Source organism: Aegilops tauschii, chromosome 2 (assembly GCF_002575655.3).
Source record: "Aegilops tauschii subsp. strangulata cultivar AL8/78 chromosome 2, Aet v6.0, whole genome shotgun sequence".
In the NCBI taxonomy this organism is placed as follows: Eukaryota; Viridiplantae; Streptophyta; class Magnoliopsida; order Poales; family Poaceae; genus Aegilops; species Aegilops tauschii.
Genome location: NC_053036.3, coordinates 202,428,981 through 202,444,185, shown reverse-complemented (window position 1 = coordinate 202,444,185; position 15,205 = coordinate 202,428,981). Strand labels below are relative to the sequence as shown.

The 15,205-nt window shown below is 47.5% G+C and overlaps 2 protein-coding genes across 2 annotated transcripts; both read left to right on the top strand.

The window, feature by feature from the left end:
* Window positions 1–2,108: 2,108 nt before the first annotated feature.
* LOC109781653 (probable protein phosphatase 2C 58) lies at window positions 2,109–3,494 on the top strand. Its single transcript, XM_020340236.3, has 3 exons — window positions 2,109–2,188; window positions 2,320–2,899; window positions 3,001–3,494. The coding sequence occupies exons 1-3, from the start codon at window positions 2,144–2,146 to the stop codon at window positions 3,291–3,293; spliced, it is 918 nt and encodes a 305-aa protein (XP_020195825.2). The 5' UTR covers window positions 2,109–2,143; the 3' UTR covers window positions 3,294–3,494.
* A 1,111-nt stretch (window positions 3,495–4,605) lies between these two features.
* On the top strand, window positions 4,606–7,876 carry LOC109781655 (reactive Intermediate Deaminase A, chloroplastic). Its single transcript, XM_020340244.4, has 6 exons — window positions 4,606–4,904; window positions 6,201–6,316; window positions 6,443–6,487; window positions 7,284–7,357; window positions 7,447–7,496; window positions 7,655–7,876. Exons 1-6 carry the CDS (start codon window positions 4,748–4,750, stop codon window positions 7,747–7,749), a joined length of 537 nt encoding a protein of 178 aa, XP_020195833.1. The 5' UTR covers window positions 4,606–4,747; the 3' UTR covers window positions 7,750–7,876.
* Window positions 7,877–15,205: the final 7,329 nt, after the last annotated feature.

Below are 15,205 nucleotides of genomic sequence, written 5' to 3'. Positions count from 1 at the left end.
TTTGTTAGTTCTCAATGAAGTTTCTGATTCATACTTGACATTGTGAATAGATTATTACTTGAGCATAAGAAATCATATGACGATATCCATATATGTTGCTGTTATAAGAATGATCATGATGCCCTCATGTACGTATTTTATTTTATCAACACCTCTATCTCTAAACATGTGGACATATTTATCGTTATCGGCTTCCGCTTGAGAACAAGCGAGGTCTAAGCTTGGGGGAGTTGATACGTCCATTTTGCATCATGCTTTTATATCGATATTTATTGCATTATGGGCTGTTATTACACGTTATGTCACAATACTTATGCCTATTATCTCTTATTTTACAAGGTTTACATGAAGAGGAAGAATGCCGGCAGCTGGAATTCTAGGCTGGAAAAGGAGCAAATATTAGAGACCTATTCTGCACAACTCCAAAAGTCCTGAAACTCCACGAAAGTTATTTTTGGAATTAATAAAAAATATTGAGCGAAGAAAGTAACAAAGGGGGCCCACACCCTGGCCACAAGGGTGGGGGGCGCGCCCTACCCCCCCGGGCGCTCCCCCCTGCCTCGTGGGCCCCCTGGCAGGCCTCCGGTGCCCATCTTTGGCTATATGAAGTCTTTCGCCCTGGAAAAAATCACAAGCAAGCTTTCAGGAAGAAACTCCGCCGTCACGAGGCGGAACCTTGGCGGAACCAATCTAGGGCTCCGGCGGAGCTGTTCTGCCAGGGAAACTTCCCTCCGAGAGGGGGAAATGATCTCCATCGTCATCACCAACGATCCTCTCATCAGGAGGGGGTCAATCTACATCAACATCTTCACCAGCACCATCTCCTCTCAAAGCCTAGTTCATCTCTTGTATCCAATCTTTGTCCCAAAGCCTCAGATTGGTAACTATGGGTTGCTAGTAGTGTTGATTACTCCTTATAGTTGATGCTAGTTGGTTTATTTGGTGGAAGATCATATATTCAGATCCTTTATGCATATTAATACCCCTCTGATTATGAACATGAATATGATTTGTGAGTAGTTACGTTTGTTCCTGAGGACATGGGAGAAGTCTTGCTATAAGTAGTCATGTGAATTTGGTATTCGTTCAATTTTTTGATGAGATGTATGTTGTCTGTCCTCTAGTGGTGTTATGTGAACATCGACTACATGACACTTCTAATTGTTTGGGCCTAGAGGAAGGCATTGGGAAGTAATAGGTAGATGATGTGTTGCTAGAGTGACAGAAGCTTAAACCCTAGTTTATGAGTTGCTTCGTAAGGCGCTGATTTGGATCCATATGTTTCATGCTATGGTTAGGTTTACCTTAATACTTCTCTTATAGTTGCGGATGCTTACAATAGGGATACTTGTCCAAGAAAGGGCAGTACCCAAGCACCGGTCCACCCACATATCAAATTATCAAACTAACGAACGCGAATCATATGAACGTGATGAAAACTAGCTTGACGATAATTCCCATGTGTCCTCGGGAGCGCTTTTCTCTATATAAGAGTTTGTTATTTGCTACAAAAAGGATTGGACCATCTTGCCGCACCTTGTTTATTTTCATTACTTGTTACCCGTTACAAATTACCTTATCACAAAACTATCTGTTACCGATAATTTCAGTGCTTGCAGAAAATACCTTACTGAAAACCGTTTGTCATTTCCTTCTGCTCCTCGTTGGGTTCGACACTCTTACTTATCAAAAGAACTATGATAAATCCCCTACACTTGTGGGTCATCAGTCCGTCGGCGTCAATTTTGGCCTAAACCGGCGAAACACGGACTCCTAAGGACGCGACTGAACCGATTTTTAAGCGCTGGCACGAAAAAAACATTTCGAAAGGACCTGTTGGGGACGCGGGTGAAGATGCTCTTAGATATCTACCTCGTCTCAGTTTCACCCCTACCTAGTGGGCGATCAAAGGTGGTCACATGGGATTATGGCAAGCCGCTGGGCCGACAAACCGAGTAGCCACCTCCCAAGCCGGACCGCGGCAAGCTGGTCGCCAGGTGCGTCAAGCTGGTGCCGCCACGAGACCGGCCCGCCGCGTTGCGTGTCACGCGCGCCGTGGCTGGCTGGACACTCGAAAACCCCTCGCCGCTTAGCCACACGAGTTTAAAATGGAGCCCGCCCATGAACTCGATCTCCTTACTCGATGCCCAGCAAAGCAAAGATGGCCTCTGTACAGGCGCAACGGAAGGTTTGCCTCGGCGCCGGTTCCCTGCTTGAACGGCTCCGCCAAATGCCTACATCTACATGCATGTCGAGAAGATTTGCGTGCGCACTTCACTTTGCTGATTGATGGTGCTCTCGTCGTATGTATGTCTCTAGGTTGGAAACCAAGACGACGGCCTCCATGGCGCCGAGCAGGAGGCGGTGCGCGCCACGGGGAGAGGCAAGAGCAAGGCGTCGGCGCGGAAGGTGACCTACGGCTTCCACCTGGTGGAGGGCAAGATGCCGCACGGCATGGAGGACCGCCACGTGGCCGAGTTCCGGCGCCTGGACGACGGCAACGAGGTGGGCCTCTTCGGCGTCTTCGACGGCCACTTGGGCGCCGACGTCGCCACCTACCTCCGGAACCACCTCTTCGACAACATCCTCGGCGAGCCGGACTTCTGGGAGGACACCATGGGGGCCATACGGCGCGCCTACCACCGCACCGACAGGAAGGTGCTCAAGAAGAAGAAGGTGACCGCCGACGGCGAGGAAATAGTAAGGCCACGCCGCGGCGGGTCCACGGCGGTGACGGTCATCCTCCTCAACGGGGAGACCCTGGTGGTGGCCAACGTGGGGGACTCCCGCGCCGTCGTGTGCGAGGGCGGCAGGGCGAGGCAGCTCTCCGTGGACCACGAGCCGCTCCGGGAGCGCGACGCCATCGAGAGGAGGGGAGGCTTCGTCACCGAGATGCATGGTATGGTACCGTGAGACTTAAAAATTTGGAGTTGATGGTACCATGAAAATGTTCATGCTGATGCGGTTGCTTATGCGTGCATATATGAATGAGTTGATCAGGGGACGTGCCTCGCGTGGACGCGTCGCTGGCGATGTCGCGGGCGTTCGGTGACCGGAAACTCAAGGAGCACATCAGCTCCGACCCGGACGTGGCCATCGAGCACGTCGGGGACGACACCGAGTTCGTCGTCGTCGCCAGCGACGGGCTCTGGAAGGTTATGTCCAACCAGGAGGCCGTGGACGAGGTCAGGGACACGCGCGACGCCCGGAAGGCGGCGGTGAAGCTCGTGGATTCGGCGGTGGCCCGGGGAAGCAAGGACGACATCGCTTGCGTCGTCGTGCGCATCCACTGACCTGCAACGATGCTACTCCTATACCATCATGTATTTGTTGTAGGATGTCAAGCGCGTAGGGCCAGTTTGTGGAAGGGATATGAGCTGAACTGTTTGCTGTACTAGCAAACTTCTTACAGAAAGGAAGTGCACTGGACTGTTTGATGTAAAATTCTCGCTGAAGTTCAAATTCTAGTAGCCTACACAGCACTTTTTGTGAAATTCTTTCAGCTCTTATAAAAACCCTCTTAAATTCGTAAGTTCATATGAAGTTTCAAATCTTGTTTGTTGCTGGGCCTAAGGCATCCTTTGCTTCGGTGGGTATGAGTATTATAATAATAGGAACTTGTAGGAAATTGAAATGTCATGTATTTCAAATTCCATGGATAGGAATGGAAAACATGATGTCCTTTGATTCATGTTATGGTTAAAGGATACTTTTTACAATTTGTCTAATTCACATCTAGATGTTTTTTAGATGTCACATCTAAACTTCCCACAAATATATAATTCAACAATAAGAAATAAAAAAATTAGAAAAAAATAGACCACAAATAGAATAGACATCAGCTTAGATGTGACAAACTATGTCAAATCTAGATGTGTCCTAGACAGACCTTATTTTTTATTGAGTCTAGATTTTTATGGAGTCCTTTGATTTTTATATGAAAAAAAATCTTTCTTTCTTCATATTTTTCATAGGAAAACAGAGACTTTAAAAGATTACACGAATTTAAAGTTACTTAAAAGTACACTTACAATCAACACATTGCATTTCATGTTCTTTTATTAGGTCAAATAAAAGATCAGAATGATCTAACTTTTTAATTGAAGGGTAGCCTCTAATTTCTACCTTTAATCTGCATCGAAATATGTAAACTTTTCTAAGGAGCTAGGGTGTAGCTTAAGATTTTTGACGCCTCATTCAGGTAGGCTTCTTCTATTAAAATATGTTCTGATGGTAGTGTACAAAGATCTCTTTTCTTAACTTTTTTAAAAAGGTGTTTTTTCTTTTAGCAAAGGATAGATATTATTGAGTCAAATAAAACATCAGAAGGAACAAACATAATAAACATACACGGCTTCTATATAACTAAGATTTACAACCATTCTAGAAGAGGGCGCTGAAGCACAACCCAGAAAAATAAACATCACCCTATAAAAATCATCTGATGTAAAATTTCTCCAAACCAAAGAAGGGTTAAACAGCGAGACTGTCATTCATTGAACATCCGTCCTTTGATGACGCTATTTTTGTTTTTCGTTTTTTTAGGAACAAACAGACAAACAAACGGTGCCTCCAAAGCGAAATCACAAGATAATCCGCCATCACATGTGTCGCGGCAGGTTTTTTGCACTTAAAATAGTACCGGTAGTAAATCGCTACGCAAAACTCGGCTCCATCCCAGCAGAGAGCAACACAATCCAATCTTCTGCCGTCCCGTGCTCGTAGTTGGTAGAGTAGGGTTTTAGCCATGGCGTGGAGCGCCGCCGCCGCCGTCTCCAGGTTCGCCGCCTCCCCGGCCGCCGAGATCCGCCTGCCCTTCTCAGCAGCCGCCGCCGCCTCCGTCTCCTTCGCCGGGCGCCGCCGCTTCGGCCCCGTCGCCGCGTCCCTCGCCACCTCCGCCACCGGTACGCTCCTCATTTCCCTCTCTCCGCCGGTACCGCATCCCCTTCACTTCCTCCGAATCGATCCAACGCGTCGTAAGGAACGGATACACTGGGTAAAGGATTCCTTGTTAATTTATAAGCCGAGCGCTCTCCCAATTACTCGTAGATTCCGCTCATTTAATTTGTGTATAAACAATAGAAGGTTATTGGTATGCAACTGCACTGCATTACAGTTTTATGGAAATGCAGTTTGAAATGCTTTCAAAGGAAAATTGAAATATTAAGAGGTGCTCTGCAGTTTCCTTTCTATTTGGAAATCTTTACCCTGATAGTCTGATTGCCTGGGCCATCTGGATGGTCAGTAATGGTTTCATTTTCAAAGGAAGACCACCATGTCTGTACTCATGCCGTTCCAAGTTCAAAGAGGAGTTGGGCTGGATTATTCATAGAGCCAAACGGAAACAATATATTTCTTTTACAGATTGGGTTAGCAACTTCAGATGATTAGCTTTGCTTCCATCCCTCATGGAAGTTAGCCTCCTTGTTTTCTTTTCTCTTTGATTAGTTGTTGCTCTTTTTCTTTTTCTTTTTTCTGTACATTTCTTTATATGTGAAACGCAAAAATATACGGGGTACGGTTTTTTTCGGTAAAAAAAAAGGGTTTGAGATGCATTTTTTGATTCTAGTTACTCTATCAAGAAGCGGCTAGGGATGAGAAAGCATGCAAAGTAACGTGTTTCTTCGCATAAGAAGCAATAAGACTGGCGAATGAAGTCGAAATGCAAGCTTAGTCATCATTCACCACAAGAAAGCTATAGGGCTGGGTGCATCTGACAGCAGCCATAGACAATAAGTATAAATAAGACATCTGAATGCAGCCATAGACAATAAGTAATACCCCTTCACTTTTATAAGACGTTTCAGACAGCCGACGTTGAACTATTTTGGGTGATGTCTAAATTGTCTACAATGTCTTATAAAAGTGAACAGAGGGAGTATAAATAATATATCTGTAAATTAGAAAAGCAAAGTTCTACTGTCAAGACGACTGTTTTATGTCTGTCTTTTGAAGATTAAGATTCATAAGTGATTTCAAACTGTGGCTCACTAGAGATGATTAAAACTTTGGTGAACTATAAAATGGGCCTAAGGGCCTACGAAGAATCTCCAAGGTAACTAATTTGTTCACCAATAGATTCGCGAATAATTCTTGCCCTGATAAGTATAACTGCAGAGTTTTGTTTGCTCCTACTTCTTTATAGCTTTGTGTACCCTCGCTTGTCACATTGTGATATGTTTGTAAAATATTCTATATAGTTCAAAAGGAGGCTGTTCAGACGGAGAAGGCGCCAGCAGCACTAGGCCCCTACTCTCAGGCGATAAAAGCAAACAATCTTGTGTTTGTCTCGGGCGTTCTTGGCCTAAATCCTGAGGTTTGCTGCTCAAACTTTTGTTCAATCATCTTTTTTCTTATTTCTCTATATCATAAATCAATTTGTGCCTTTACTATTTCAAGATGCGAGTATAACTTACGTTGAGTACCTGGCTTTTGTTTTCAGACAGGGAAGTTTGTCTCTGAAAGCGTGGAGGAGCAAACTGAGCAGGTGATGGCTTTGATGTTCCTGAATGTTGCTTATATTTCCTCACAGAAAAAGAATTTTTTTTTGCGGAAATCCATCTTCACTCTAGGGAGCACATACTCCTGCGTGCCAAAAATGGATTTTACAAATGTAAATAAAATGAAAAAAATAGACGTGTTTCATTGTCACACCCAAATGCTACCTGCCAATATGGTGGGGAAAAACTTAAGTATTTTGACCTGTGCAAGAAAAACAAGTCGATCGCCAAATGTTACACTTAATTTTGTTTTTTCACCGACGAAGCACTGCTATCCCATATCGCATGAAAATTGTCAAGCACACTTGCTACACTAACATGAACATCTATAAAAAAAATATCAGAAGTTTTAAAATTTATTTACTATTTGTTTTGATTTTACTGTTTATTAGGGAGCATATGCTCCCCAGAGCCAAAAATCCGCGTACATCATTTGAGCTTAGCGTGCCAGATGCAAACATTATGGCCCGCTTAGTTTCTGAGTTACTCCCAAGTCCCAACCGTTTCCTTGTGAGGCATACCCATATTATTATTATTATTACTTTGAATCTGCCAATGTATTTTTTTCTGGGGCACTGAACACATTGCTCTGCCTTTTGGAGACCTCTGTTGGTAGACTTTGCATATTTGGTTAGTCTCTATATTGTATTGAAATCATATGCAATTAGGTGATGGTATTGGTGATCCTGCCTTTGCAGTCACTAAATAAACGTCTACTATATCTGCTGCAAATTTGGTGCCCATTTCTGACATCTATTTTGCGTTTTCCCTGTTGTGTGACAGGTTATGAAGAACATGGGTGAAATATTGAAAGCAAGTGGTGCTAGCTACTCATCAGTTGTCAAGACAACAATCATGTATGTAGTACTGCATGCCGTTTACATGGAATTTTTGTTGCTAAAAGATGTTATGATCTCTGGGAATAATTCCATTCTTGTACGTGCAGGTTAGCGGACCTACAGGATTTCAAGAACGTGAACGAGATTTATGCTAAATGTAAGCCTGATGTTTGTACTTCCTTTGTTGTTGTCACCATCTATCCATCTGATTGCAGTAATTGACGCGCGCGCGCGCGCGCGCACACACACACACCCCGTGTGCAAGGATATTCCTTCACCTTATTTCTGAATTTCTCAACCTTTTCTCCTTTGTAGATTTTCCAGCCCCTGCACCGGCGCGCTCGACCTACCAAGTCGCAGCTCTGCCACTGAACGCAAGGATTGAGATTGAGTGCATTGCTGCCCTCTAATTACCTCACGGTTGACCATCAAAAACCTGAATAAGCATTCCATGCTCGTTGCAGCTGGCCACTATTCCGTAGTGCACTACATGACACTGTACTCGTGTGGTAATACCAATTAAGGTCTTGAACTGCATGCCATCAGCGTGGACTGTGGAGTACTGGCTCTCATCGTTTGGTCCCGGGATATTGCTCCCTATCCAATCTTATGCCTCGTCGTATATAAACCGGTAACCTCGTATAAGGAAACGTGAAAATTAAAATGGTCAAAATGAGCGTATGAATTAGTCTATACTCTTTCTTCACTGTGTCGGTGGCCCCCTTGTGTTTGCTGAGCCTTTCACATCTAAAACCATATACAGTATATTACTATCTCATTTGATACATCTCCGTCCTACTCCCTCTGTTCCGAAATAATTGTCGTTGGTGAAATCCAGTACAAGTTCAGCCACGTTACAAAATTAACGCATTTTACCCTCGCGTCGCTCGTCGCTCTCGTCGCCCTCTCTCCTCCCCTTCGCCTCTCTTCTGCCACCACCTCGCCCACCTCGCCGGCCACCACCACGACGGCCAGGAGGCCACCATCTCTCCCTATCGCCGCCATCTTTCTTCAGCCTCCACTCACACCCGTCGTCCACTCGCACCCCGCTCCACTCACACCCCGCATTCGAGGTCAAAGTTTAGATTTTTCTCCGGCGGCGAGCTTCTTGGCGACGGAGGCGCTGGATCCGCGTGCGCCTGCTCTGGATCTGGCGAGGGAGGCGATGGATGCGACGTCTGGAGTACACATGGGCGGCGGCCTGCTCCCCGCCGTGGCATGGAGGGCGAGGGGCGGCGCGGCGCCGAGGGCGAGCCTGGTGGCAGCGCGGACGTCGACCGAGGAGGCGGTGTACGAGCTGCGGCAGGCAGCGCTGGTGGAGGACCTGTAGGGGTGGCGGGCTCGAGAGGCCGAGGCGGGCAGGCACCGCGAGTGGCGGGACGAGCAGCTGGAGCAGGAGGGCAACGCCGAGCTCGGCTGGGGCCTCCTGTGCGATGCCTACGACAGCTGCGGCGAGGTCTGCGCCGAGTACGCCACCTTCTACCTCGGCGAGCCCATCACACCCCGTTCGTCAATCACTACTCTGCAACTCTGCTGACAGTAGCTAAACATCTCAACATATTCAGTCTAAAATTGAAAGAGTAATTTAGCGTAGGATCAACTGCTCTCACTTATTCGCAAAAAATAAATAAAAAATCAACTACTCCCACTACCTAAGCAGCAGCTCTTCTGCTCCAGAATCCTCACGAGAGGATGACTATTTAGTCAGGCAACCAGCCTGAAGCTACTGTAGATATCTGAATATTTGGCTACTGCAAATGGAGTACTCTAACCATGAAATGTTTGCTGTTGTAGTACTCCAACCAGCCTTAAGCTATATGAAGTCTAACCAACAACTGTAGTGCTCCAGCTAGAAGCTATTCTGTAGGCCTGAAGCTATAAAATTTTGTTTCCTTGGCAAAAAATTCAGTTTACAAAATTTTGCAAATTCTATAATTTTGCAGTACTGTTTTGATTGCAGTAGTTTTTCAGTAGCTTGTTAACTTGCTGATGCTTTCTTAATTCTGTTAATTCCGTGCAGCTGCTCCACTGAAAATTCTTAGTGTATCTTATGCTTAGTGTTAATTCTTTGCAGCTACTCCACTGAAGTACTGCTTGAACTACTGCAGTATTGCTTCCAATTACTGGAGTAGCAAGTGCAGCAGTAGTGTACTGCTCTTGTTTAGTAGTGTAGGAATTTAGTGTTCTTCTCTTCTCTTCTCCTCTTCTTCAGTAGTGTACATGATCATGATCAACACTGAAACATTTCTTAACTGATTTACTCCCTATTGTCAGCATTGATGCTTTCTTCAAATTTATGAGAAATTAAGATGCATCACTAGATTAACTGAAACATTTTCTGTTAATTAAGATGCATCATTAAGCAACAGGAGTACTCATTTGTACTGTATGTGTGTACTCATTTAGCTGGAGCACATCAGCAGTGTACTCAGAAGTAATCTTGCATTTTGTTGATCTGTTTTGTAGCCAACTTTGTAAGAAGATGTTCAGAGACCCATGTAGAATGATGTTCATATTACTCCTATAGACAAAGACTGATGTAGACATGAAGTAGTAATAGAGACCCATGTACTCCTTGTATTCATGTGTGTAGTAAGAAGCATATAGCGCACCTTGCCCGCTGCTCTTTTCTTTGCTTTACCTCAGGATAACACACTAAGATTTTCACATTGTGAATAATACAACAACCATTGTGAAATTGGAAGCACATTTTCTTTTCTTGGCTATGACTGTAAATTGAAAGTGCCATTGCTAACTAACCAAAGCCAACCATGTTTAAAGAATAAATGTAGGCTTAACACACAACCAAAGCAAGCCATGTTTAATTAGCCATATTTGGATGCCAGATGTAAAATGTGGGCTGCAGGCTGCACACTGGACCTGTTGCAGCACATACACTTGCCTCCTTTATTTTCATTGAACTCCTAAATTTCAAATTCTAGCGATTCCTCAAATTTTGTTGTACTGTTTAACTGAATCAATCTTGTGCAGTTAGTTTCTGTAATTTGAGGCGAGGAGTACCTGCCTGGAGTGCTGTGTGTGGCGAGGACCAGGCGGGGGCGCAACAAGGATCAGGCTGGGCAGCGGGGCAAGGACCAAGTTAGGGCGGCGGCGATCAGACTGGGGCGAAGGAGGAGGTTGGACCTGCTGCTGGCGACAGGGATGAGCAGCTGGACGACAGGGGGAGCCTGGCGGAGGGTCTTGGCTGGTGGAGGGTGGTGGAGGAGGAGGAGGGGCCAGCTGCTGGCGACGGGGACTGCTGCTGGAGGGCGGCGAAGGAGGAGGGGCCTGCTGCTGGCGACAGGGAGGAGCCTGGCAGAGGCTCCTACTGGTGGAGGGCGGAGGACGACGAGGAGGAAGGGCTTGTTGCTGGAGGAGGTGGAGGGCGGAGGAAGAGGAGGCGAGTGCTGGTCTGGAGGAAGACAACGAGGAAGACGATCTGTTTTCAAGTTGGGGGTAGTTTGGTATTTTCCCTCGTTTTCACCTGGTCGGAAAAACCTCCCCAACGACAATTATTTCGGAACGGAGGGAGTACTTTTGAGGAGTGAAGTCTGAAATAAACCCTATGATTGTAGAGCTCGACGAAAATAAACCCTCACGTCTAAATCCCTGAAACCTATACCCTAACCTTGCATATCCCGGTCATTTTGAACCTTCTGGCGTTTCTAGGAGAGGATTTGGTGACGTGGTACTCGGAGGCTGGGATTGTTGACTCTGACTGAATAAATGACTGCCACGTCGGCTTGCTCACATGCGAGCCACGGCCATGCCCATTTGACCACTGCTAGCTATCCGCGTTGCGCTCACGAGCTCCACTGCCTCCTGTCCATGCTCTAGCTCGCTGCCCCGTCCGCCCGTGCTTCGGCCTGTACATCTTCGTCGTCACTTCTCATTCTACCTTGCGCGTGTCGTATTTTCTCACCAGGAATAGATCAGTAGCATGCCTGTGCATGCGTATATATACGCGTCTAGCCGGTGTAATCAGAAGCATGCCTTTAGCTTGCTGGCTTGTACGTGAATGTAGCCCGCGAACACTGGTCAAGCTCTACAACGAGCCGGTGCATGCCACCAAGCGCCGAGCCAGGTAAAAATGTTCTTGTACCACCACGGCGACCCCGGCGTGCAGTACACCACGGTGGCTAGCAGCGACGTGCTCAAGAATCTCAGGGAGATGCGGGTGCGCTCCACCATGGGTGGCTTCGAGTTCATGGTGCCCCGTAGCCGAATTGCCGAATATTACCACGGTGTACACGCCTCGCTAGATGCACGTGGCCCTGGTTTCAGCAAGTCAAGCGGCATAGAGGCAGCGCCTGTGGCAAGGGTGCCGGTGAGGCGCATGGCCCTGCCGTCGACGAGACGCGCGGCTGCCCAAGCGACGAAGAAACCGGCGATGCAAGGCAGCACGGGCGACGCCATGGCAGGCAAGACGCCCAACAGCCCAAGCAATGCAGGATCCGGCGAGACATCCGACAGCTCGATCGCGGGTGTAGGAAGCTGGCTGTGCAGCCATGGCTAGCACCCAAAACAAGCAGGTCTTGGTACGCCAGCCGGCGATCCTGGCACGACCATGAGTGGTTGCGAGCACGTAGCTCCCGTGGCCGCTCGCACGAGGTGCAGTCCACGGCGATGCTGCTGAGTGCTGACGGAGTGGGGCCCATCTGCAGGTGTTGGCTGAGTAATCGATCCTGTTCTTTCCCGGTGGTATGTAGGAATCCCCTGTTTGGATACGACCTCAAGGTTCAAAAAGACCGGGATCAGTGAAGTCAGGGTACAGATTTCAGGGATTTAGACGTGAGGGTTCATTTTCGTCAAGCTCTACAACCATGGATCCGGCTTGCCTGCTCCCTCTCCATGCTCCCATCCGTGCTCCCACTTCATCCTACGGCTGTTCTTTTCCCTTTTTCTTTTCTAATCTAATCATCTCCCCCCCTGATTTTCAGGGGGTGGGGCCGGGCCTTATTTTCTTCCAATCAAATCAAGCCACGTATGCGGGAACACGGATGGGAGCATGGGAAGGGAGCAGGCAAGTCTCGTCCCTACAACCATAGGGTTTGTTTCAAACTTCACTCACTTTTGAGCTACGTCTCCCTCAGTTTCTGGTTGACCTATTGCCCGCAGTCTGCGGTCCTGTTGTTTTAAGGAAACGAAATGTAGACGCAACGCAAGCGCGTGGACGACGGATATACAGGTGTGTGGCTTTTTATTTAAGGAACATGGAATGTGGGAATAATCGAACAGTGTGGATACTACTCCCCCTCTGAGCGACTCATAATTTATTTTCAGCAGCTTGTGTTGAAAAACTCTCGCTCTTTCTCTTTGAGAATCCGTTGAAAAACGCGTGCCTCGATCAATCCTACTAGGAATTAAAAATGTGGGTGACTACTTCTTTTGTTGACCGGGGGATCTCTTTTCTTTTTGACAGTTGTTGAACATGGAATTTCTGTATACTTATCCTACTACTCTTGTAGAAACTCCACCGCAATTGTTTTGCACATAACAAGCAGCAGACATTATGTTTCAAGACTAAAGTTCAAGTTACAAGTGCTATATAAAATGGGTGCCAGAAGCTTAATTAACCTCCCCAGATGGGCGTGGTATTTTTTTTTCGGATCTTCTAAACTCACTTCCCAGTTAAATATTCATCGGTAGACACCCTAAGCATGAACTCTACACTTCTCGTTCAAAGTGAAACACGGGGCCGGTTTTATCCCAAGGAATTCAGAAGTCTAGATACCAGCATATGCCGATAGCTTTAAGGATCCGGTGAGATCTGACTTTGCGGTTACATATCAAACCATCCTGAACCTGATGGGTAGCTAGGTAGCTCCCAAAAGGATGACAGCATCTGGCGCGACTAGAATACCAAATAATCCTGATGAGGAGTCCACCAGCCAACGGAAGCACCCATCCCCTCACCTTTAGAAAAGGGGTAATGTAATGGGGAGCTTGCAAAAGCCAACTCCAATTAACATCCATATCATTCTGGCTTTCCCTGCTTTGTACTGGAATTGTGTGAAAAGTGCTGTATATAGTGGATATTCTCCTCCTAAAAGGAATGGGATATGCCTCCTGAGGAGACAAAGATGAGTCAGAGACACTTCCGTAGTGGGCAGTCCAGATTAGCAACAAAAGGACAGATGCTCTAGCCTCCACCATAGGCGTGGAGTTAGTTTCGTTTGCCTGAGATAAGAGGGAAAAGGAGAGATGGAGAAAGAGGATATGTACTGACCTACATATACAAACACTAGCGTTGCAATCAGCTGGAATCTTGCATATGTATATGCTCATGAGATCAGTCTCCAGTTACACGTCTCAATCAAACCATGAGATCAACATCCAGCATCCATTTGTACTACTACTCCGTTCCATTGATTAATAATTTAGCTACAAATCTAATAAATCTAACTGTAGTGGTTGGTGTTTTGAAATTCTTTTTTGCCCGCCCAGATGGACAATAAAAAAGAAAAGAATTCGCAAAAGGATTTGCATGCCCACTGGCCCGCCACTATCGCAGCTAATCAATCAAACGGCCAGATGCCTGGTTATCTATCGAGCACGTACGACGGTTGAATCCCCCACCAACCACGCACGTGTCTGAGTCTATATAATTGCATAGCAACAACACGGAGCAACACATAGCTTAAGCTGCTACCCCACCAGAAAACTCACCACTGGGGGCGATCTAACACGCCGGCCCTAGGCCTCAACTCCTCTCTCCCTCCTCCTGCCGCCGCCCGAGGCCAGGCCGGCGTTGCCTGGCCAGTGACGGCGGCGGCAGGGCCCCCCCTCGCGCGGTGGTGGCGATCTCTTGTCGGCGGCGGCGGCTCATGGATCGGCGGTGCACCGCAGGCAAGGAGCAGCGGGCGCCCGGAGGCGAGTGTGACGGCAACGACAGCGCATGCGCGTTCTCCCCGCGGCCGAGGAGCACCTGTGGCGGCGGCCCAGATCGCGGGCTTCGTCCGCGGGTCGGCAGATCTGGAGGGCGTCTACATGCGGGCATGGTGGGCCTGATGGCGCCGGCTTAGACACCGCGGTGGTGCCGTGGCCGGTCAGGCGGCGGCGGCCTGGATCCATCGTCCAGTCCTCGGCAGGGATGGCGACGATCCGTGCACGAGATGCTTGATGGAGGTCCTTCGAACAGATCCGGGTGAAAACTTGCTTTCGGCTTACTGCCAAAGCCGGCGGTGGCGGCGCTATTTTGCGACATTCCCTTCTTGAAGGCATCGCCGAGGAGTTTCAAGGTCACTGTCTGCTACCTCCGGGGGAAACCCTAGATCAGTTGTGTAACGCCCACGATGCGGCTATATCTCCCACGTGTCGAGGCACGACTTAGAGGCATAACCGCATTGTAGGTATTGTCGCAAGAAGGGCCATCTTCACACAATCCCATGTAATGAACAAGAATGGGATAACGAGAGTTGGCTTACAATCGCCACTTCACACAATACATAAATTAATTCATACATCATCCAAAATCCACACATAGACCGACTACGGTCAAATCCAAATGAAAATAAGATAACCCCAAATGCTAGATCCTCGATCGTCCCAACTGGGCTCCACTACTGATCATCAGGAAACGAAACATAGTAACGACCACGTTCCTCGTCGAACTCCCACTTGAGCTCGGTTGCGTCATCTGCACTGGTATCGTCGGCACCTGCAACTGTTTTGGTAGAATCTGTGAGTCACGAGGACTCAGCAATCTCACACCCGCGAGATCAAGACTATTTAAGCTTATGGGAAAGGATGGGGTAATGAGGTGGAGCTACAGCAAGCACTAAGCATATATGGTGGCTAACATACGCAAATAAGAGCGAGAAGAGGAGCAACGCAACGGTCGCGAGCTAGAAATGATCAAGAAGT

What these genes read in the sequence shown, in the direction of transcription:
- LOC109781653 (XM_020340236.3), top strand. Translation starts at nt 2,144, where the DNA reads ATGCCCAGCAAAGCAAAGATGGCCTCTGTACAGGCGCAACGGAAG. An exon ending in CTGTACAGGCGCAACGGAAG is followed by an intron (nt 2,189 to 2,319) that starts GTTTGCCTCGGC and finishes GTATGTCTCTAG; the next exon opens with GTTGGAAACCAAGACGACGG. An exon ending in CTTCGTCACCGAGATGCATG is followed by an intron (nt 2,900 to 3,000) that starts GTATGGTACCGT and finishes TGAGTTGATCAG; the next exon opens with GGGACGTGCCTCGCGTGGAC.
- LOC109781655 (XM_020340244.4), top strand. Translation starts at nt 4,748, where the DNA reads ATGGCGTGGAGCGCCGCCGCCGCCGTCTCCAGGTTCGCCGCCTCCCCG. An exon ending in CCTCGCCACCTCCGCCACCG is followed by an intron (nt 4,905 to 6,200) that starts GTACGCTCCTCA and finishes TATTCTATATAG; the next exon opens with TTCAAAAGGAGGCTGTTCAG. An exon ending in TTCTTGGCCTAAATCCTGAG is followed by an intron (nt 6,317 to 6,442) that starts GTTTGCTGCTCA and finishes TTTTGTTTTCAG; the next exon opens with ACAGGGAAGTTTGTCTCTGA.